Below are 22,751 nucleotides of genomic sequence, written 5' to 3' on the forward strand. Positions count from 1 at the left end.
TTGACTGATAACATCACAGCAGTGACTGATCTCTGAACACAGACATCTCCACACCTCCCCCAACTCACCTGAATCACTCGCAGCTCGAGTCTGTCACAATGGTGCCACGTTGTTTGTTGGGGGTGGTGTTTGTGTGTGGCAGCAGGGTGTGGAAGGGTAGGACAAGGAAAAGGGCTAATGGGTGTTAAAAAAAACACCTGCTAAAGGAATGGCTGGGGAGGCAGGTAAAAGCAATTGTAATGTATATTGTATTCCTGAACAACCATTGTTCTGCTCATCTCTAAATTAGATGAGCAGAGCACCATGTGGTAGACTGTTCTAAGAATGGTGTTGACAATTAGGTGCCGTTGCAGAGCACCAGAAACCAATTAGGTTCTGGTGCTGAGCACCGGAAAGCACCGGCTCAAATTAAGCACTGCCTGCAGCACCTTAAAAAGTGATTGAAAGCACTCTTAAACTGAAGTCACTGGGCACTGCTGTTTGCATGACCTTAATGCAAACAGCTCTGTGCCCCTCTCTGAAGACTGGCGCCCTGGTCCTGGGCCCAGCTTGCCCATGCCAAAAGCCGGTCCTGGTCAGAAGAAATGGAGAGAAAGAGCAAAGGAAAGTAGACTGTAAGATAGAGAATTAGAAGTGGATGTAGAAGTGAGCTAAAAGGAAGGGAGAAGAAGACAGGATATAACGGGACAGGAAAAATAGATGCACAGGGGCGTAGGTACAATTGGTGCAGCCAGTGTAATGCACCGGGGCCCAGAGGGGGGAGGGGGCCCAGTCTGCCCTGCGCCAACTAATGTTATTTCAGAGGCTGCCTGTCCTGATTTCTTTTTTTTCATACCCCCATCATGCCAGGGGCTTAAGCAGTGTTAACTTTTAAGGGGTGGTGTAAAGAGGGTGTAGAGGATAAGGGAACAATAAAAAAGAGAGAGGAAAGAGTTGAAAGAAAAGGAGAGGGGTGAAGAATGGGGGAGGAGGGCAGGAAAATGTGACGGAATGGGAGAAGGAAATAAAGTTGAGAAAGATAAAGGAGATAAGGTCAAGGACGAGCAAAGTGGGCAAGGGAAAAGGAAAGGAACCAGAAATAAGGAGCGAAGGGAGGGAGGAGATGAGGATGAGTGAGAGACAGAAGCCGGGGAAGAGAAAGACTGAGGTAGCGCACAGAGGGGAGAGCATTAAATGGAGGAAGAAGATGAAAGAAGAGCGGGTGGGAACAAGGAGGCAAAAAGGAAAGGCGAGTAAATGAGGAACTTGAAGACACGTAAATTACATTAGTGTAGCAAGTGCAGTGACACCGGCTTCCAGGGGTGTGCTAGGCATGCTGCACCTCATTTATAGCAGTATTTTAGTACCGGCTAGGGGGCCTAGTTTCATTGCTTGCACTAGGGCCCATGACCCCCAGGCTAGGCCACTGTAGATGAGGGATGAAGGAAGGGAGATTGGGTGAGGAGAGACAAGAAACGAAGGACGGATGTTTGACTCAGGGGAAGCATGGAGTCACATGAGGCAGAGACAGAGGGAGTTTAACAAGCTATGTCCGAACTTAAAATAAAATGTGCGACCACAAGCAAGCCACCCCAAAACTGGGGCAGGTCCTCACTCTCTTCTCCTCTCCCATGCCGCAGGTGACTCTAACGAAAACAGGCCAGCTCCGGGGTGCGAGGAGGACATCGCCCGGATGGGGTGCCCAACTCTCGGGGAGCACACCAGGCTAGAGGTGGTGATCGAGGAGTCCTATGAGTTCAAGGTAAGTTCCACCCTCTGGCGAAATAAAGTTCTTAAACACCACAGGGCAGGGGAGTAACGCAGGCCCCTGCGGAGAGGGGACCTCCCAACCTTCAGGGCACCCACCTTCCAGGCCTAGACCTATACATATGTGTGAGATCTGGAAGTGTCAGGAGTCCCTCACCACACTCTGCAGAGAGGTTCTGTTCTTTGGGTTACCGCACTGGCACAGGGTGGTCGTGAGAGCAAACAGCGGTTACAGGACAGACAGTGCCAAATGGTCCGCATGCCAACTTTTGAGACTGGAGCAGTAGCACAAGTCAGGAAGTCAAAAGGTAACGTTTATTGATCAAGGGGTGGATCCTCACCGATATTCTATGTAAGAGATCTGAAAATAGTTCAAAGACTTTATACAGCCTCCTTGCTGCTTGGTTGAACTGTCAATTCATCCATTTAGCTACCATTCCCGCAGACCGTGAGCCTCGGCTAATGGTGGCCATGGCTAGCAGCTGCTACCAGTCACCCCTGGCACTGCCCTTGCCATCCCTGGTCTCAAGGCCAGTCCTGATTACATCCAGTGGTTTCTACCCGTTGCCCCACCCATAGTCAGTAAGCAACCCACAGCAGATTTTCGTCGGAACCAATGGTAGAACGAGGAAGGGTCAATACAGTGATGTCATCGTGGCTTAAAGGGTCTTTGATCTCAATCCTCTACTGGCATTTTGGTGAATCCGCCTCCGCGAGCCTGTCATTTGCACTTGCTCAGTTCAATGAACATCTGCATTTTGCCTCGCTGCATGACTTCTCAGAACACCCACCCCTTTTACCGCTCTCCCATGAGTGAGACTTACCATCAGCATTTAGCAAAGATGGTATCTCCCAAAAGCAATAGAGACACCCCTTCTCTTACCAACTGTACATTTCAAAGGACCGTAATGAAGTATTTCTGCATCTCTTTATAAGGTACATGGGTAAGGTTTCCAAACAAACCTTGAGTTAAAAATGGCAGGCCGAGATAAGAATAATCCCTTGTCTGTCAAACAAAAGTAGGCATAGGCATTTCATTAAGGTCTCAGTTATCCTCCACAACCTTGGACATGCATACTCCATACTCTTACATATTCCAAAATAACGTACTGCAATACGTTGGGCCACCTCACACACCCTCGTACACCACAATGGGATTTTCTAATTCCTCCCCTTGCTTACTTTCATGCAGTCTTGATCGTTCACCTCTTCTCACGCCTCACGCTCTTTAGTGGAGCTTGTCTAGTACGTACACAAGGCAGGCTTCTGTAGTCTTGGTTTTCCAAGGCATGTTTTAGTTGTTCATGTCCATGTTTCTGCTTCTCCCACCAGAGCACCGTGGACAAGCTGATCAAGAAGACTAACCTGGCGCTCGTGGTGGGCAGCAGTAGCTGGAGGGAGCAGTTTGTCAGCGCGGTGACCGTCAGTGCCGGTAAGTCACGCAGCAGGAGAGTGGGAAGGGATTGAGGAAAGTGGGAAGGTGGATCTGAAACTTTTGTGGTGACTGGACAGCCTCATTCACCCTTGAGAGTTCTCCAGGGCTCCTTCAGGCATTCATCGAGACCTGCTAGGACCTACGGTGGAGACATGGTAAGGCACACTGGGAACTTAGTGACATTCAGTTTGGACTGCAGACTTAATAATTGAAATTCCACTCCTGTTTCTTGTGTCCAGAGGTCTCACCTGAGTACTTTGGTGGCAATCGCAACCCTACAACTGTTCCTTTAATCAGAAACTTATATGTAGGAGAATCTGAGGAGGACCCCACTAAAAGGGAATCATCCAGAAGTTACAGAGTATTGTGAGGGTAGTACCCCCTCTAATATCCCGACAGGCCTATCTTCAGACATATCCGGCCTCAATTTCTGCACCATCCATCGAAGTCCCTATCGCCCTTGCAGTCCGCCAACCGTTCGCTGCTCCTTAACATCCATTATAAAGCAAAACGAGCAAGTCCATGCAAATCAGTACTAAAAAAAGAATACCCTTTTCAAAATTCATCAAAACCACCAGCAGGTCATCATTAGCAGGACTGCATTTGCTAATCCCATAAATACTGGATGATCACTTAAATCGCTCAAGCACGGCGGATCGATAATGCTCAGTCCCGCCAAAAAAATCATTTTTGCCCATAAATAAATTACAGGCTCCTGTGGGCTGGCCGCTGAAGCACGCATTTAGATGATCATCTCGAGTATGGATCAAAGACTCCGACTTGGAGAACAGCGGTATGAGCGCGTGGCTCCTAATTCACAAATCAACCGTGAATTCTCATTGGCTTCAGGGTCATGGTCCAGTGAGCCTGTTTTTAGGACCCTCGGGCTGAATGCATTGACAGGGCCACTTGACTAACACTGATTTGTCCCCAACGTTGTCATTAGCGAATAATTAGATTTACGCTGATGTGTATACTCGCTGTTGCTTTTTATAGCCATACAAAACACTGAGAGATCAGATCCTCGACGCCTGAGGAGATATCTGATGCGTATTAACAGAACTCTACATAATTATTGTGATGTTGGCCCTCCCCTAATTTCTATAGTTGTTTACATCTTCCTCTTGCTTGTAAAATTGCATTTTATCTTCTATAAGATATGGTCTGGCTACTGTGAATGTGTTCACAAAGTCAGTAGAGCTGGTGCAGGGTGAGCTGCGCATCTGATATGCAAAACTACTATCACAATATAGCATTAATTTTGCTCAACAGTATCTGGGCAGTTGAGAGTGTCAAGACCAGGCTTTAAGTGGTGTTTTGTACATTTTTCGTGACATCGCACAAATTGAATATTTGGTAAGAATGATCATTCAGTGTTGGCTGTACAAAGTATTATAGATTTAATGGTGGCAGACACGCCACATGGCTTACGCTCCGCTTTAGTTGGTGGCAGCCATCTTGAATATTATTAGTATCGCCAATCCGAACAGGGGAAGCTGCCTTGAATGTAATCAGGCGCCTCAGTTGGGATAGTAGAAGCCATTTTGTATGTTTTAGGCGATCTACTTGGGATGTGGTTGCCATACTGAATGGTATTAGGTGCTTTTCAAGAAGGTGGAAAACACACTAAACGTTATTATCAGTATCCATTGGGTTTGTATTGCCATTAATCTTTTTAGGAGCCCCGCTTACGACGTTGTGAACCATCTTGAATGTTATAGACAAAGCAACTGGAATTATGCAGCAATGGAGGACCAAATTATGAGAAGATAACGTGAGATTATACAGCACATTTTATGGCAGAGCAACTTTGCTTTTAAATAATTATTTTGAACACATGTTGATAGAAAATGGATCCCAGCACTGTACACAGTACAGAGCTTCTTCAGGAAAGCCACTTTGTGGGCAAAGAATACATTAGTACCTGTTTTATATAGGAAAACAGCAACCAATGGCTTTAAAGGCAGCTAGTTAACTTTTGCAACGTGTCAACCGCTGCGTTGCACCTGCAGTGCCATTTTTCATAGTACGTTTTGGACCACTGAGGCCAGAAATTAAGTTTATTGTTGAAATATATTTATATGTAGAAGATGCATGAAGGTTTAAAAGATGAGGTAAATCCATAATAATGCAGAAAACGCCACAGCAATAGAATCACATAAAGTCAGTGGCTCTGATAAGAAGCTCTAATTTGCAATGGATCATCCATCTTAAATATTGTCAGGCACCTCCGTTGTGATGGAGGTGGTAGCCTGATTACTATACCAAGTACCATGTGAGCTAATAGACTGTTTCTGTATTGTGGTTTAGTGTTCTTTAAAGAGGTGTGTCTTCAACTCTTTCCTAAATTGCAGCAGTGTTCAGGGGGTACCTTTTGGGTTCGGGATGTTGTTTTAAATCATGGGGGCATTGATGGCAAAGGCCTGTACTATGTATTTTTTAACACCTCTTTGTCTCCAGTCTGATGGTGGCCTGGTTGTGGGTGTGCTGGGAGCCATCAGAGATGGTGACAACGTCCAGAAAATCAGCCGGGATGCTTGGCGTGATTGCTTTGTAAATGATGCAGCTGATTTTGAAGATGGTGCAGGCTGGCAACGGGAGTCAATGGAGTTCCATCTGGATGGGTGTGATGTGATCACATTTCTTCCATCCCTGGATGAGATATGCTTCACTGTGTATGATGCCCTTAAGGAGTGTCAGTGTGGAGTTTTGTAGGCTATGGAGCAGGGTATTACCACCATCCAGACTGTTCAAGCCCTTGTGCTTTTGCATCTGGATGGTGGTACTGAAGATGCTTTCTTAAAGAAATAGTGTTTAGGAAGGCATTGTCTATAATGTGTACGGTAGCGGTCTCCGCACGGCAAAATAATAAGCTAGATAGGTAGTCATACAGGAGATGATTAGTACTGATGTGATCTTGGAGTTGAGTGTAGACTACTTTATAAAGTTATCTTGTCTATGTAGGGTAGATGAATGATGCACACCGGTACATCACTCATCTACCCTACATGGTTGGCGGGGTATTCAGAGCCTAAAGTAGGTTTCTTTAGGAGTGGGAGGATCTGACCTGTCTTGAGAGCTTCTGGGAAGATACCCTGAGTGAGGGAGGCATTGGCAATGGTGAGTCGAGGTCAGAGACCTTTCCCGGAGAGAGAGCTTTGAAGGACAGTAGTAAACATCATCTTCAAGGGGAGTGAGTTTGAGGGAGTGAGGTATGTCAGTGAGAGACAGGTCTTTAAAGGATGGCCACAGTGGGATTCTACAAGAAGGACTGGGTGTAAGAGGAGAAGTAAGGTTGGTATTATTTATGTGCTGTTCAAACATTCTTATTTTTTTGCTATATGTCCGCCATATGTGACAGTTGCAATGCAATGATAAGCATTGACACAATTAAAAGCCCCCCTTTCTTACTCTCTATTTTCCTTTTACCTTCTCCGTCTTTCTATCTCCACATTAGGTGATGATGATGAAGATGAAAGTGGGGAGGAACGTCTCCCATCCTGCTTTGACTATATCATGCATTTTCTCACCGTCTTCTGGAAGGTTCTCTTCGCCTTTGTACCACCCACTGAGTACTGGAGTGGCTGGGCCTGCTTTCTAGTGTCCATTTCCCTGATTGGCGTCCTCACAGCAGTCACCGGTGACCTTGCCTCGCACTTCGGATGCACTGTGGGTCTCAAAGATTCGGTCACTGCAGTGGTGTTCGTAGCACTTGGAACCTCAGTACCAGGTACGTTTCAAATCAAGAGAGTAGTTGAGGTGGAAGATTCTGAGGCAGCCAGGTTCCCTCCAAGAAGCAGCTCATGCAGGCAGTGACAGAACAGTCACAAACACAGGCAGTCTTTTGGCTGACACACACATGCACATAGTAACAGTTGAAGGACATTATTTACAAAAGACTTGCGCAGCCCCTTGCACAACGCAATAGATAGCATCAATTTAGTAAGCATTTCAACGGCCAGTGTGTGCAGTGCTAAATTTGCACAGAAGCTCATGAGCGCCCTTGCTGCTGTGTGCCACTCACCTCTTTCTCAAAAGCAAAAAAAAAAACTTTTTAGACTACCATTTTGGGGTTACCTGCCTGGCCTACTTTGGCCAAACTAATTCACCTTTGGTCTATGTTACAGATGAAGGGTAGGCAGATGAGAAATAGCTGTTGGGAAAAACAACCACCACTGGTGTCAACATGCCAGGGACTTGTGGCCAAGAGAGAGAGCAGCACAGAGGGCTAACTTTTTAATTTTCAGGCCTGGTCTCAGTAAAGACCTTTTGATTTTAGGAAAGTTATGTGTAAAAATATACTTACATTTCAGCCAGCCCCGTTTATCCACTGGGTTGTTATTGTGTCACTGACATTTTCCTTCAGCCTCCTACAGTATATAACATGGGACAATAGGTCAACCCACTCCAGCCCCTGGCTAACTTCCCTGTAAGTGACAACAATCTGCCCTTTCTCAAGGAGCACAGCCACACACAATGTGGACCCCTTAAGTGCCAGGGACTACTACGGTAATCGGTGCTTTTTGAGGGTAAATATTTTTTTGGGCTTAAAGCTGATTTTTTTTATTGATGAGGGCCAGGATGCTTTCCCAACAGTAATGTTTTACAGAAACCATAACAAAACAAGTGTTAACAAAACCAAGAGGATGACAGTCAACATCAGATATATTGGCTTTGCCATTGCTTGTTTTACACTGAGGAGTAGATGCATCTTCTCTACTGCGTCAAGCAAGAGCAACAGTTTCGCGCTGTGATGCTTGCACTCAGTCAGCACTGTTCTGCACTGTAGGGGAATATAATGTATTGCTCCTTGAAAGCATGATTTATTTTTTTCTGTGTGACGTTCAGTTTGGAATCTAAAAAATTTCCATTATTTTATTTTGAATGGATTCTCTTCTTTCTCGGACCACTCTTACATCTTGTAATGTGTTTTTACAGTCAGCAATCAAGCATCAAGCAGAGAAGTCAATTTTCTAAATGTATCTATATCTATAACTCTATTTATATTTACTAAAAAAACAAAGTTACAGGGATGTTATAGTTAGTTTCAGATTTTGTACACACAAACCCACAGAAAGTCAGCAGTTAGAGTTATCTCAAGTAACTATAATGTTTGCCCTAAGGTAACTATAACTCAAGCTCCCGCCATGCACAGTTTTCTCATCAATAATTATACATCGAAGGTTACAGTGATATCAAAGCTGTCATAGAAGATGTTATGAGTTATATAATATGTGGGACAATTAGCAGTGCATGGCAAGGATGTGAGTTATAATTACCTTAGGGCACGAGTTATAGTTACTTGAGATAACTCGAACTTTAGGTGCTGAATTTCTATGGGTTTTTGTGGGTAAATATCAACCTACCTATAACGTCCCTGTAACCTTTGTTTTTTTACAAAATTTCTAAGGTTTTTTAAATTCTATTTCCTAACTATAACATCCCTGTAACCTTTAGTTTTTTCAGTGAATTTCTACGCTTTTTGAATGCTATTTCCAAACTATAATGTCCCTGTAACCTTTGTTTTTTTCAGTGAATTTCTAGGTTTTTTAAAACGTAAAGTAATATTTAATTAGTATACGTTAATACAACCGCAGCTACCTGGGTACGTGGCCTCCCCAGGTCATATTGGGCCCCGGGTATCACATTCCCCGAGGCCCACCACTGTTTTTATGGGGGAAGGCCCACACAACCCCCTCCCCGGGCCAATTCTGGCCCAGGGACACCATCTCCCGGGGCTCACCTCTGTAATAATGGGAGGACATGCAGCCCCCCTCCCCGGGCCAAATTTGGCCCCTAGGACCATTTCTCCCGTGGCCCAGGCATATTGTAAATAGGGAGGTGGACACACAGCCCCCCACCCTGGGCCAATTGCGACCTTGGGGATTCTATCCCCAGGGCCCTGCACCTTTAGTAAATGGAAGAGAGGCACGCAATGCCCCCTGGCACATTTTGGCCCCAGAGACCCCATCGCCCAGGGCCTGGCCAATTACTAAATGGGAAGGGGGCATGCAGTCCCCCCTCCCTGGGCCGATTTCAGCACCGGGGAACCAATCCTCTGAAGGCTGGCACCTTTTTGATTGAGGAGGGGGGTACACAGCCTCCCTCCTCAGGCCGATTTTGGCTCTAGGGACCCCATCTCCTGGGGCCCGGCCTACTAAGGGTGAGTGCCCTGGTACCCACTGATGGCACCCACCATCTCCTTTTTTGTGGCCGGCCCCCGCTGCCCCAGCTGGCTCACAACATCCAGTGAAAACAGGCATTACTTCTACCCACAGGGAGCAACTCGAAATGCTGCTCCCTAAGGGGGAAGTACATTTTAGATCAGTTTCCCTGATCGCATCACTGTGGGCAGGGAAACAGATCTAAGGTCCACTCCCAACTGGCTGGAGCATTTTTAAACCTCCTGCCAGCTGAGAGCAGACTTCGTGTTTGCTCTCTCTTGGCGGGAGCTTTTGAATTGCTCCCGCCAAGCGATAGCAAACACAGGTTTCCCTGTCCGTGTCAGTGGAGGTGGACACCCTGGGACGTAGCAGGAGCCGGCCCTGGGGAATGGGGTCTTCAGGGCCCTTAATGGCTCCGTGAGGGGTACCATGCGGCCCCACTCTAATTTCAAATCGCGGGCAGTCCCCAGGGGATGGTGTCCCGGGGCTGAATACGGCCTGGGAAGGGGGCTGCTTGCCCCGTCCCAATTTATGTTAATGTCTAGGCCAAGGGGGATGGGGTTCCTAGGGCCGAAATTGGATCAGGGAGGGTGCCATACAGGACCCCTCCCCTTATGAATCCAGGGGATGTGATCTCCGGAGGCAAAATTGGCCTGGGGAGGGAGGCCAAGCGCACCCCCTCCTCTGATTTTAGTGCTCATAATGCCCCCAGGACTTGGCCCACCCTAGGGGCAGTGAAAAAAAACAAGTGCAGGAGCCCATCCTTCTTTACATTTTTTTCAATTTTACCGTGGATTTGCGGATCATCCACAAATTTGCGGTAAAATAAAAATCTAGCAGTGCAAAGGGATTATCCTGGTAGAAAACCCCCATTTACAGCAAACCCTGTTCTTGGGAGGAGATTTGGGCTTGCAACTAATTTGCGACCATGGCCCTATCTGGGTTTTAATCCTGGTTTCCTCACTTGACCACATTGTGCGATCCTGAGCAAATTGTTTAGCACTGGGGACCTTATTTCCATTATCCACCAAAACTGAAGGGGCTTAGAAATGTGCTAAATGCCAATCCTAAGTATGGTGGATGTCGATCCTCGTTGGTGGCTCTTCATACAGTATATGGGTGAGTGGACTTAAGAAGATCTCTGTACAAGCTGCACAGTATGGGCCTAATTTACAAGCCCATTGCGCCACCGGTGAATCATTTTCTTTTTATGCACCGGCAGCGCAATGGGCTTGCCCATATTTGCAATGCCACGTGAAGTCATCCTGCGTGACTTTTCATGGCCTTGTAAATATGAGCCCATTTCACCCATTACTCTGCCTGAAAGGGGCGTTCCATGGGTGTTGCTGTGGGTGTTTACATGCAACATCCATGGAACAGATACATTCCCAGATTTATAACTTTTTGCAAAGCTGGGAATGCGTCTGAACCATATGCCTCCCCAGGGGAGGATTAGGAGTGGCCAATGAGGAGAAATACTTTTATTTCTAGTCGTCTTTCCCTCTTAGAAAGAGGAAAATGCCATCAATGATTGTTTTTGTGCAGGAAGATGTCCCTTCAGTCATCCCCACAAACTGGGCCGGACTGGCCGTAGCAGGCACCAGGCATTTCCCCGGTGGGCTGCCAGGGTGGGGGGCGGCTTTGGGCCCCTGGGGTGCTGTTTTTGTTACCCGGGCCAGCAATATGTGCCCCCTGTAACACAATTGGCCTAAACTGGCCCTAGCAAACAGCTAGGCTGCACCCCCGCTCCCACCCAGGGGTCCGGCCGAGCAGTTTGCCAGGGCTGGTTTCAGTTCCCAGTCCGGCCCTGCCCACAACACAGGCACCCTTGCAACGTGATGCAAGGGTGTCTGCATTGGTGCATGGCTGCTGTTTGTGCGCTAGCACAGGGGAAAAGGACAGGAATGTGCTATATCTTGTAGATATAGCGCATTCCCCTGCTTTTATTTTGAAGCAAGGCAGCACAGCAGGAAGGCTTGCTGCACTGTAGCCCATCAAAATATAGTTTATGAGGCCCAATATGTCTAAATACAGGCAAACTCAGCGTTTCAACTATTCACAGTAGATAAAATGTATACTGCTGTATGACTAATTGTAACTCCTATAACTTGCAGGTCAATACAATGCAAAACTGCAGCCTTGTCATTATCATATACATGCACCAAATATACAGTGGATTGGAGCACACACAACAGCTCTGGGGTTCAAACATGAAGAAGACCTGTTTTTCAATTTATTTTATTTTTAAAGCTTTTTTTAAATATATGGGTATGATTAGATGAGTGCCCTTCTCTTGTTCCTTGCGAATAAAACGCCTGATTTGCCTTTAACGAAAATGACTTGAAAAAGCAAAGACTTAGAGGAAAGGTCTATCTTAATAGAGAGCCCGGGCAAAGGTGCCATTGCCCCCCCCCCCCATATGAGTAAGGACAGCGGGCCTCTCTACTGTCCAGCTGGGAATTAAGAGACAGCTATATTTGGGTGAAGTGGGCCCCTCCATAAATATGAGCCACGGTGCCACTGCACCTGCTGCACGGATAAAAGCGTCCAAGAGGGATGCGACGGAGCAGTCATAGAGCTGTCACTCAAACAGGCTGCCACAGCGCGGCTGATCATACACAGGCATAAAGTCGCCACATCCACATCAAGTCACAGATCAGCCCCAGGCTGACATTTGCAGAACTTAGCTGACATAGGCAGTCTCAAAGCAGGGCACACACGCCGTCCAATCCTGCGGGGCGGCGGGGGCAGTGAGAACGAGGGCCTGAAAGAAAGATGGAGTGTCTGGTTCAGTCAGATTCATAACGCGAGATATGGGAGCGGGAGGGGCTCGGCAGCTGTGCCGGGAGCAGTGGGGATGCTCGGAGGCTGGGGGGCCTGGCTCGTCCTAACTGTTATAATTGCTTCCTCTAATTGTCCCCTTGGTATCAGGGCAGCCAGCAGGTGCGAGCTGGATTGGAGCAGGCGCCCAGCCACTCAAGCCGCCTTCTGCTCAGACCGAGCAATCCTCTCTCTCTCTCGGCACTCTCCGATACTGCGCCATCTCTCTGTCTCTGTGGAGCCCGCAGTGTTTCACTACCAATCCCACCCTTACCTCGCCGCCTTTCCACAAATCTCCCTTCATATCGCTCTCCCACTTCCCTTCCCGCTCTCTCTATAGATCTGTTGACCCCCTCGCTTCTGTCTCATATTTCTTCCACCTTCCCTCCCTCCTTCATGCTCTTTCAATAAATATGTCTCTTCGTCTAGCTGCTGTCTCGGCGCATCTCCAATCGCTCAGTGTGATGTTGTCTGATTCCGGAGCTGCCAGCACTAATATACCAGAGGAGCCCTCATCAGTCAAAATAATTCAATACATTAGCTGCTCTATTACAGACCCTCGAGCCCGTCCTCGACTCTCATCAACTCCTCCATCGCCGCTCTTCTCTCCTCGAGACCTCTTCAGCAGCCCCCTTTACCACGTCTTACACCACAACCCTCCCTCCTCGTCATTCCTCATCCCAGTCGCGCGCTGTCTCGCGCTTCCCCGTGAGATGTCTTTCCCGCCTTCTATAAGCTCATTTCCCATGGACTGGGTTCATGCTCCTGATTCGACGATTCCACCCCCGATGGGACAAGCCGTGGGGAACCGTTCAGTTGAGGTCCCCCTCGGAGAACATGTTGAAAAAGGTGGTAAACAATGCATCTTAGAGCAAGTCAAGTCAATAACGTTTATTTCGGAAGGTTATCCCATAAAACAAGGGAAACAGTCCTTATGACAATTACATAAAGTAAAAACGTTTTATCAATAAAATCAATCCATTTTAAAGTTGTGATAAAACATTTGTTTCGGCTCCCTATTCTAAGAATATGAAATACATAGAATAAAATACATCTTTTACATAAGATATGTAAGAATAGGAGATCATGGCAATTTATTTCGCTATTGTGTTAAAAAGTGCTGAACGTTTCTTAGTTTCTGATCTCCCGCAAGGCAAGCACTGTCATGACTAGTCCTAATTTTTATCTAGTTTAAAATGATGCTAAAAACCACCAAATTAAAATGTAAGGCAATTCTCTTTCCATATAAGTGCGACTGAAAATAAATAACTGCTTACTGCAAAAGCAATGTAAGTGGACGTGTTGCTCCTTAGAATTCTTAGCGCCTCCAGATGCCTCCGTACTCCAAGATTTTTACATAGTGGCCGTATCCACTTCCCTCTTGGTTTTTAGGTCTCGCCTGACCCAGCGCATGCGCTGGTCTGGCGAGACTTATTGAGAGGGCTCCAAAAAGTGCTACCAGGCCAGCCTAGAGCTACAGTGCATGTGAGCGGGCGCGCGCGCCGCGCTTTACCGCGATTACTTTCACTTTCGCGGCCGCTTTGATGTTTGATCACAATCGTGATCACTTTCACTTTCGCGGCAGCACGGCCGCTTGCCATAGCCAATAGGTCTCGCTTTTGGGACCTTATAAGTATTTAGTTATGCAACTGTTGCATTGCTAAACACTTATAAGGTCTCAAAGGCGAGACCTATTGGCTATGCCAATGCTTGTTTGTATGGTTGACAGAAAAACATCATGTAGTGTACTATTTCAAATTGTAACTTGGAGCATAGGGTCTATATAGACGTGATACAGACACTCCCACTGGCAACCCGCAGAGCCATAAGCGGCCCTAATTCAAGTGTGTCATAGTGAAATTTTAAGTGAAGGAATTTCTCTAGTTGCTTAAGTGGTAGGTCTAGAAATTATTCATAGCTGGCTGTAACCTTGTTAAAGAGGAATTGCAGTGTCACCCTACCATGAGTAGAGGAGCTGTGGAGGTTAGCCTGGACGAAATCCCAGAAACAGGCTTTCAATTGTAGTTTGGACGCGGCCACCAACGAACCAGGGTCCGTCCAAAAATGGCCAAGGTCCAACCTGTCAAGTCAATATTGGATATGTTTAAACCACAGGAATGTAAGACTTGTATCTAGGGTCAACAGTTCTTCTACTGCCCTCTGACACGGGCGCAGCTTCTTGGTCGTACAAAGTCTTACCCAATATAATAGGGGTCTTAGTCTAGCGAGGACCCCCCACTCTTTTTAAAGCAACATCTAAAAACATAGGGATTAGGGGAGTGCTAGTAGGGAGGTGAAGGAGGGAGTGTGGAAAACTTGTTTTCGCTAGTTGTAAGAAGGACTGTCTTCACGTGGCCCCATATTTCACCCAATATAGAGCAGCGGATTGGGCCTTTAACTTCATCAGTTCTATAGTGGGAAGGACTGCCCTTGAGGTTGTGTCCTGATACCTCCTTAACCCCTTCAGTGCCCGCCCCTTTCCCCGCCCTGTGCCGGCCGTTGCATTAGCGGGCGGGGTTTATGACGAGCTGGACTCGTCATGGGCACAGCGCCACCGCGGCCCATGACGAGTCCAGCTCGTCATGGGCACTGAAGAGGTTAAATCCTGAAGCTTGATGCTGAATCACTGCCCTTCTCTTCTCGAAATGGGGTAGCCATGATAGTTTACTATCAAGCATTATTCCCAGATATTCAAATCTGAGGGTTCGCTCCAAACTTTCATTTGCCAAGATTAAGGGTTGCTTAAATGCCTTGTAGGGTCGAACTGCCATGAACTTTGTTTTGGAACTATTACCCTCGAGGCCCTTAGATGAAAAATAGACACTAAAATTGACAGGGTATTACCTGCAAAAAGTAGTGCAGGAACCCCCACCCAATCTAGTTTTTGTGCATTTATATTCCCCTTTGAAAGTGCATCATCTTAGAGGATATTTTTTATGTAAATTTGCTAAAACACCAGAGGCTCAGCAAAGGCAATTATGAAATATTGCCCTGTTGCAAGTGATTTAGCGCTTGTCTCCAATGTCAAATGAAAGCGCTGCTGACAGACCAACAGCGGTGTTAATCTCTTTAGGATCTTGTTGCTTTTCTTTGGATCTTGTGGTTCAAAGCAATTCAATGTCAAATAACATTTTAGAATTAAATATAACTCACATTAGTTTTCTCTATAGTGATATGTATTATATTGAAAGCCATGAAGGTAGACACCCTTCACTATGCAGCCTTTCCACATTGGTATGTTTTCGTGCCTTTACCACATATGGTAAGTGTATCTATGTATACATATATATATATATATATATATTATCTACTGGCGGTCGCCAGTAGATAGTTATAGTTAGGACCGTGTTTCCATAGGAAATCTCAAAATTCTATTTTGAATAACTTTGGCGCCGGTTGACGAATCCTCGCGAAATTTTCAAAACTAATGGGGCGCTCCGTTCAGCTCCTACCCTGAAAGTCTCGGGGTGATTCGTCAAGCGGGGGCCGAGAAAAAAGGGGGGTCCCAAAACGCGTTTTCCCCATGCATTTTTCCATAGGACCTTTAGACACAGCTACAGCCCGAACCGCTGAACAGAATTACTTGAAATTTGGCAGAGAGGTAGCCATAAGGTCAAGGAAGTGCCTTTTGTAGGTCTGGTGTAAATTTGTTCAGTAGTTCCTGAGAAAAAAGCATTTAAAGCAATATATATATCTGTAAGCGCGCACCGTGCGCGCAGGGTGTGCGCACGGTGAAAAACCAGAAAAAAAAATAAAAAATAAATACATAACTTAGCATTTAAAAAACCGTACAAATTCACTGAAAAAACCATAGGTTTCACACACGTTATAGTTAGGAATTAGCATTTAAAAAACCTTGCAAATTCACTTAAAAACCATAGGTTTCACACATGTTATAGTTAGCTGTACATTTCACTCGTAAAAAACCAATGAAATTCCACGTTATAGTTAGATCAGGTAGCTATAACTTGCGCGACCGCAATCCACAATGTGTCATTTCAGATGTCATCATTGATGTGAAGAGTGATGTCACTGACCATGTCATGAGTGATGTAATATGTGACGTCATCAGCAGTTTATTGTGGGCGCGCAAGTTATAGTTACCTGATCTAACTATAACGTGGAATTTCATTGGTTTTTTACGAGTGAAATGTACAGCTAACTATAACATGTGTGAAACCTATGGTTTTTTAAGTGAATTTGCAAGGTTTTTTAAATGCTAATTCCTAACTATAACGTGTGTGAAACCTATGGTTTTTTCAGTGAATATATATATATATATATTACCTACTGGCGGTCGCCGGTAGGTAGTTATAGTTAGGACCCTGTTTCCATAGGAAATCCGCAACATTCTATTTTGAATAACTTTGGCGCCGGTCGACGAATCCTCGCGAATTTCTCAAAATAGGTGGGGCGCTACGCTCCGCTCCTACCCTGAAAGTCTCGGGGGGATTCGTCAAGCGGGGGCTGAGATAAAAGGGGGGTCCCAAAACGCGTTTTTCCCATGCATTTTTCCATAGGACCTTTAGACAGGGCTACAGCCCGAACGGCTGAACAGAATTACTAGAAATTTGGCAGAGAGGTAGTCCTCAGGTCAAGGAAGTGCCTTTTGTAGGTTTGGTGTAAATCTGTTCAGTAGATTCTGAGAAAATAGACTTTAAATCAATATATATATCTGAGCCAGCTTACGGTGCGCTTACGGTACGCTTACCGTACGCGTACGGTGGCGTGCGCGAGCGCGATTCTGATTGGCTCTTAGATCTTAGTAAACATTCGAATCGGCCGAAACCAGGAAGTGGCGGCCGCCATTTTCTCTCTCGCACTGAGAGTGATTTAAAGCCCACAAACATGTAAAGGGGCTGTTTCGACAGCTCCCACACACATAGGCATGGTGAGGTAGTCCCCAAAGATCCCCCAAGGCCAAAAACGGAATTTTTATTTTTTTGGTAATTTCGCCGATTACGCTTACCGTACGCGTACGGTAAAAAATTAAAAAAAAAAAAAAAATCATCCATACTCTCTTCACCCTGTGTGCAATTGGTGGCCGAAGGCCAACAATTGTGCATGGCTTATCATTTTTGAGAAAAACTAAAATATAAAAAAAAAAAAATTAAAAAAAAAAATTATCCACACTCTCTCCACCCCGTGTGCAAATGGTGCCCGAAGTGCACCACTTGTGCATGGCTTATGAAATCTACGAAAAATTAAAATATTACCTTTCAAAACGAAGTACATCATATGTCCTCCATGTGCGCACGGTGCGCGAAGCGCATCGTGCGTACATGGCCCATCTAGCGTAACGTGGGCACGCGGTGCGCGTAGCGCACCGCGTGCCCACCGTGCGTGCATGGCACTAACTGCGTAAAGTGGGCGCGCGGTGCGCGAAGCGCACCGCGTGCTCACTGTGCACGCACGGTGCGCGAAGCGCACCGTGCGCGCACAGAACGAACTGCGTTAAGTGGGCGCGCACGCCACGAATGGCGTAAAGTAACTTAGCATTTAAAAAACCGTACAAATTCACTGAAAAAACCATAGGTTTCACACACGTTATAGTTAGGAATTAGCATTTAAAAAACCTTGCAAATTCACTGAAAAAACCATAGGTTTCACACATGTTATAGTTAGCGGAAATTTTACTGATAAAAAACCAATGAAATTCCCCTGTTATAGTTACTGCAGGCAACTATAACTCACGCGACCGCAATCTTCTGCTGATGACATATGTGTCTTTATGAAAAAAAAATATTTGTAATATATGTATAGCTAAAAATGTATGGAAGAAGACATGGGCAAATAAGTGTCTAAATACAGTATTAGCATCAGCAGAGGATTGCGGTCGCGTGAGTTATAGTTGCCTGCAGTAACTATAACGGGGGAATTTCATTGGTTTTTTATCAGTAAAATTTCCGCTAACTATAACATGTGTGAAACCTATGGTTTTTTCAGTGAATTTGCAAGGTTTTTTAAATGCTAATTCCTAACTATAACGTGTGTGAAACCTATGGTTTTTTCAGTGAATATGTATATATATATATATATATATATATATATATATATATATATATATATATATATATATATATACATATATATATATATATTTTTTTTTTTTCCCACAGAAAAAAACATAGGTTTCAGGGGTGTTATAGTTAGCTGGACATTACACTCGTACAAAACCAAAGAAATTCCCCCGTTATAGTTAGTTCAGCTAACTATAACTCGCGCCCCCGCAATGCACTGCTGATGACGTCACATATTACATCACTCATGACATGGTCAGTCACATCACTCATGACATCATTGATGACATCATCCAGTGTCTGTGTGGTTCTGTAAAGTTTAAATATGTTTATTATATAAAGGGAAAGACATATTGAAGAATGAGTGGGTGTATATGTGTGTGAATGGATGATTTTGTAGGTACATGACTGACTCTATAAGTGAGTGATTAAACGTATCTTACCGAATGCATGGGTTAGTGACTAAACTGCGTGAATGTCTGTATCTGTCTGTGTGTTGGTGTGTAAGCGGCTGCATGGGTTTGCAAATAGCTACATGAGTGTCTATATGGGTTATAGATTGGTTGTCTGAGTATCTGTATGGGTGCCTGAGTGTTTGTGTGGGTGGGGTGTGTGTGACTCTGTGCATAGATGTGTGACTGGGTGATTCACTGGGTGCATGGTTTCAAGAGTGCACCTGTGATGGACTGAATGGGTGGGTGAGTGTGTGTATGGTTGTGTTAGTGAGTGAATGTATATTTCAGTGGTACATGTGTGAGTAGCTACATATGTGAAAGGCAGTATATATGTGTGTTGGAGTACATAAATGGCTATAAGTGAGAGTGTGTGATTGTGAGAGTGGCTGCATGGATGAGTGTGTGCTTGTATCATTGATTGTATAAGAGCGTAAGAATGTGCTAGTATTCGTATGAGTAATTGAGCTGGTGTGTGTATAACTGTATAGGTGAGTAAATGGCAGTGTGATTAATTATTTGCATGACTGAGTAGGTGTGTGAGTACCTCTGTGGATGAGTGGCGGTGTGTGAGTGTCTATATAGGTGTATGAGTGCATATGATAGTCCTGTACTGAGTGACCATAAGTATGAGTGACTGTATGGGTGAGTGAGTGGATGAGTGTGTAGACATAAGAATCAGTAAGTGGGTATGTAGTTATTGGTATTGGAGTGTCTATGGTTTTGAGAATGGCAGTCTGTAATTTAGAGTGGGTGTATCAAAGGTTATATTAGGGTGTGAGAAGATGCATCAAATTATCACATGGATGATGTCATCAGTGATATCATTTGAGATGTCATCCGTGATGTCATCAGTGATGTCACTGACCATGTCATGAGTGATGTAATATGTGACGTCATCAGCAGTGCATTGCGGGGCCGCGAGTTATAGTTAACTGAACTAACTATAACGGGGGAATTTCTCTGGTTTTGTACGAGTGAAATGTCCAGCTAACTATAACACCCCTGAAACCTATGGTTTTTACTGTGAATTTTGAAGGTTTTTTAAATGCTAATTCCTAACTATGACGTGCCTGAAACCTATGGTTTTTTAAGTGAATTTCAAAGGTTTTTTAAATGCTAATTTCTAACTATGCCTACAGAGATAGGACATGTGAAGAAAGAAGAAAAAACACACAGAAAGAAGAAAAAGAAATGCAGAAAGAAGCTACAGAAGTCCTCAAAGACAAAGAAAAGTGCCGGAAGAAGGAAGATGTGCAGAAAGAACAAACAGAGGAGGAGAAAGAGTCTTTGTTGCAAAATCATCCTGTACCCTCTAACTTTTTCAGATGGGTACTGGTGGTAACTGACTCTGACTAACCAGTCCTAGAGCCAGTGCTATGTTAAAAGTTACTTAGAATACAGTTAAAACACCTACATACACTAGGGAACACTATGCGTTGGGGTACCCCTGTTATTAGCATGACCTCCTCTGCAAGCCCCTAGTATATAATAGGGCAGGGGCATTAAAACTACCTCTTAAAACGCGCCACAGTGCGCGTTTGCACACTGGTGAAGGGAGGGGGGGGGGCTGAGCTGACGTGTGCAAACACGCCCTATGACCGTTTTAATTTGGGGGATAAAGTCCCCTTGAATTTTATGTGTCCCTTGGGTCCAACTAGCCCACCAGGTATCTCCAGTTAGCGCCATAGAGCTGCCTTGCAAAGAAAATGGCCACGGCCTGGACCACCTCTCTGCAACACAGCACAGTGGTGCTCACTGGAAGCACCTGGTGGACTAGTTGGGCCCCATGGGTCCCTTAGGATTGAAGGGGAATTATTTCCCCAACTTAAAACGAGCCACAGGGCGTGTTTGCACACGTCACCTCAGGCCTCGTCCCCTCCCTTCACCACTGTGTAAACCCGCCCTGTGGCCATTCTAAGTTGAGAGATTAAGTCCCCTTGAATCCTAAGGGTCCCTAGTGTCAAACGACCCCACTAGGTACCTCAAGTAAGCGCTACAGAGCTGCGTTGCAGAGAGGTGTAAAAAGGGGCGTGGCCTCAGAACACCTCTTTGCAACGCAGCCCCCTGACGCATATTGGAGGTTCAATCAGAAGCTTTATGGGTATTTGCTTAAGGATCTGCACATCCATTCAAAATAGTCTATTCGACATCAGTCTATTTCACTTTTGTCTTTCTTTTAAGGGTGCTACAATGGTGTTAGCAATACCCACCCATCAGGGTATAATAGCGCTAGGACTAAAATCCTAGAGCAACATTCAAACCCAGAGTTTTAATTGTCAAGAAACATGCAGAACAACAGCTGCTGTTGTTCTGCATGTTTCTTGACAATTAAAACTCTGCAAAAGGACCTGATTGAAGATTTTGTTCCAATGTTTCAAAGGAAATTTGAGTAATTGATCAAATGATACTGTGCTCGGGTTTTAAATATACCTATGGATCATAGATACTACAACTGGGTGTGCTCAGGTGTATTTTGGGTTTGCATATTGGAGGTTCCTGGTGGGTTATTTGGCCCCCAGGGACCCCAGTATTCAAGGGGAATTCGTTCCCCATCCGCAAACGTGCCAGGGGGCGTGTTGACAGAGTGCTAAAACAAGGGGGCGTGGCCTCTGGCACAATGCCAGTATTTCATTTTTTTTTTTAAAGGGGGCGGCATAGCCCCCTTTCTTTTTCTTATTTTTTGGCCCTGGGGACCCCATCCCCCAGGGCCTGCCCTCTAATTTTTTTTTTTAATTACATTTTGGGAAGGGGGCCGCTTGGCCCCCCTCCCGAGGCCTTAACCAGCCCCGGAGACCCTATCTCCCAGGGCATGGCTTTTTTTTAAAATTATTTGTTTTTGGAAGGGGGCTGTGTTGCCCCCCTCCTCTGGCCACTAAAGGCCCCGGGGACCCCATCCCCCGGGGCCTGCATTTCTAATTTTTGTTTTTTTTAAATTATTTTGGGGGAGGGGGGCTCCATGGCCCCCCTCCCGGGCCACTAATAGCCCCGGGGACCCCATCCCCCGGGGCTGACCCTCTCCGTTGGGGGCCGTGGGACCAATCCCCCCACGGTCCTGCCGGCTCCCTGCGTCCTGCGGGAGCCGGCATTGCTTTTCCACATGGGGAGCTGATAACATGCAGCTCCCTGTGTGGAAAAGCAATTTGGTTTGAATTTTGAAAGAGAGAGCAGGTTTCCCTGCTCTCTCTTTCAAAATTCAAACCAAGTTTGCTATGGCAGCAAACAGCAGTGTCCCGGGGTTGGGCACCCTGGGACACTGCAGGAGCCAGCCCTGGGGGGTGGCGGTCCCCAGGGCCATCATTGGTGCCGGGGGGGGGCTAGCGGCCCCCCTCCCACCAACTTAGAAAGCCCCGGGGGGTGGTGGTCCCCGGGGCGTGTGGGAGAGCTTGAGCCCCCCCACACAGGGAATTTCTTTTTTATATATTTTTTAAAATAAACAAGCCTGGGGGGTGGCGGTCCCGGGGCTGCGGGGGGACCATGAGCCCCACCGCAATTATTTTCACAAAGCCCCAGGGGGTAGCGGTCCCGGGGCTTGGGGGGGCCTTTGAGCCCCCCCAGCCATTCACTTTTGTAGCCCTGGGGTGTGGCGGTCCCCGGGGCTTTGCCGATTTTTTGGGCCCTGGGGGTCCTTGTGGGACCCCCTGAGCAGGCCTAGGGGGTCAGGGTGTTTCTACCCTGCTCCCTTTTTACGTTCTGCGCGTTTTTTCTTCTCTTTTCTTGTGCCTCGGTTCTACCGAGGTACAAGATGGCTGCCAACACTTCCTGGTTTGGAGTGTTGACAGCCAATTAGCATACAGCTTGTGCACGGCAGGGTGCGCGGATCCACCACGCCCATAGATGTATCTATGATTTTACTTTTTATTTTCTCAGGAACTACTGAACAGATTTACACCATTTAAGCAAAAGGCACGAGTGTGTACCAAGCTCTACCTTTCTGCCAAATTAAGTGTAATTCCGTTCATCAGTTCGGGCTGTAGCTGCGACTAACGGTCCCTATGGAAAATTGCATGGGGAAAACACGTTTTGGGAACCCCCTTTTTTCTTGGCCCCTGCTTGACGAATCCCCCCCCGAGCATTCAGGATAGGAGCGGACCGGAGCGGGCCACGAGTTTTG

General features: G+C 46.1%; 1 protein-coding gene across 2 annotated transcripts in view; it reads left to right on the forward strand.

The window, feature by feature from the left end:
- Positions 1–22,751, forward strand: part of LOC146798524 (sodium/calcium exchanger 1-like) — a 498,783-nt gene that overhangs the window by 381,120 nt on the left and 94,912 nt on the right. For both annotated transcript variants that reach the window (XM_085625814.1, XM_085625815.1), the window contains exons 4-6: positions 1,620–1,741; positions 3,079–3,178; positions 6,639–6,911. In XM_085625814.1, the coding sequence (XP_085481940.1) occupies positions 1,620–1,741; positions 3,079–3,178; positions 6,639–6,911 (495 nt within the window). The remainder of the gene's footprint in view (positions 1–1,619; positions 1,742–3,078; positions 3,179–6,638; positions 6,912–22,751) is intronic.

The sequence above is a fragment of the Triturus cristatus genome, chromosome 9 (genome assembly GCF_964204655.1).
Source record: "Triturus cristatus chromosome 9, aTriCri1.1, whole genome shotgun sequence".
NCBI classification, from domain to species: Eukaryota; Metazoa; Chordata; class Amphibia; order Caudata; family Salamandridae; genus Triturus; species Triturus cristatus.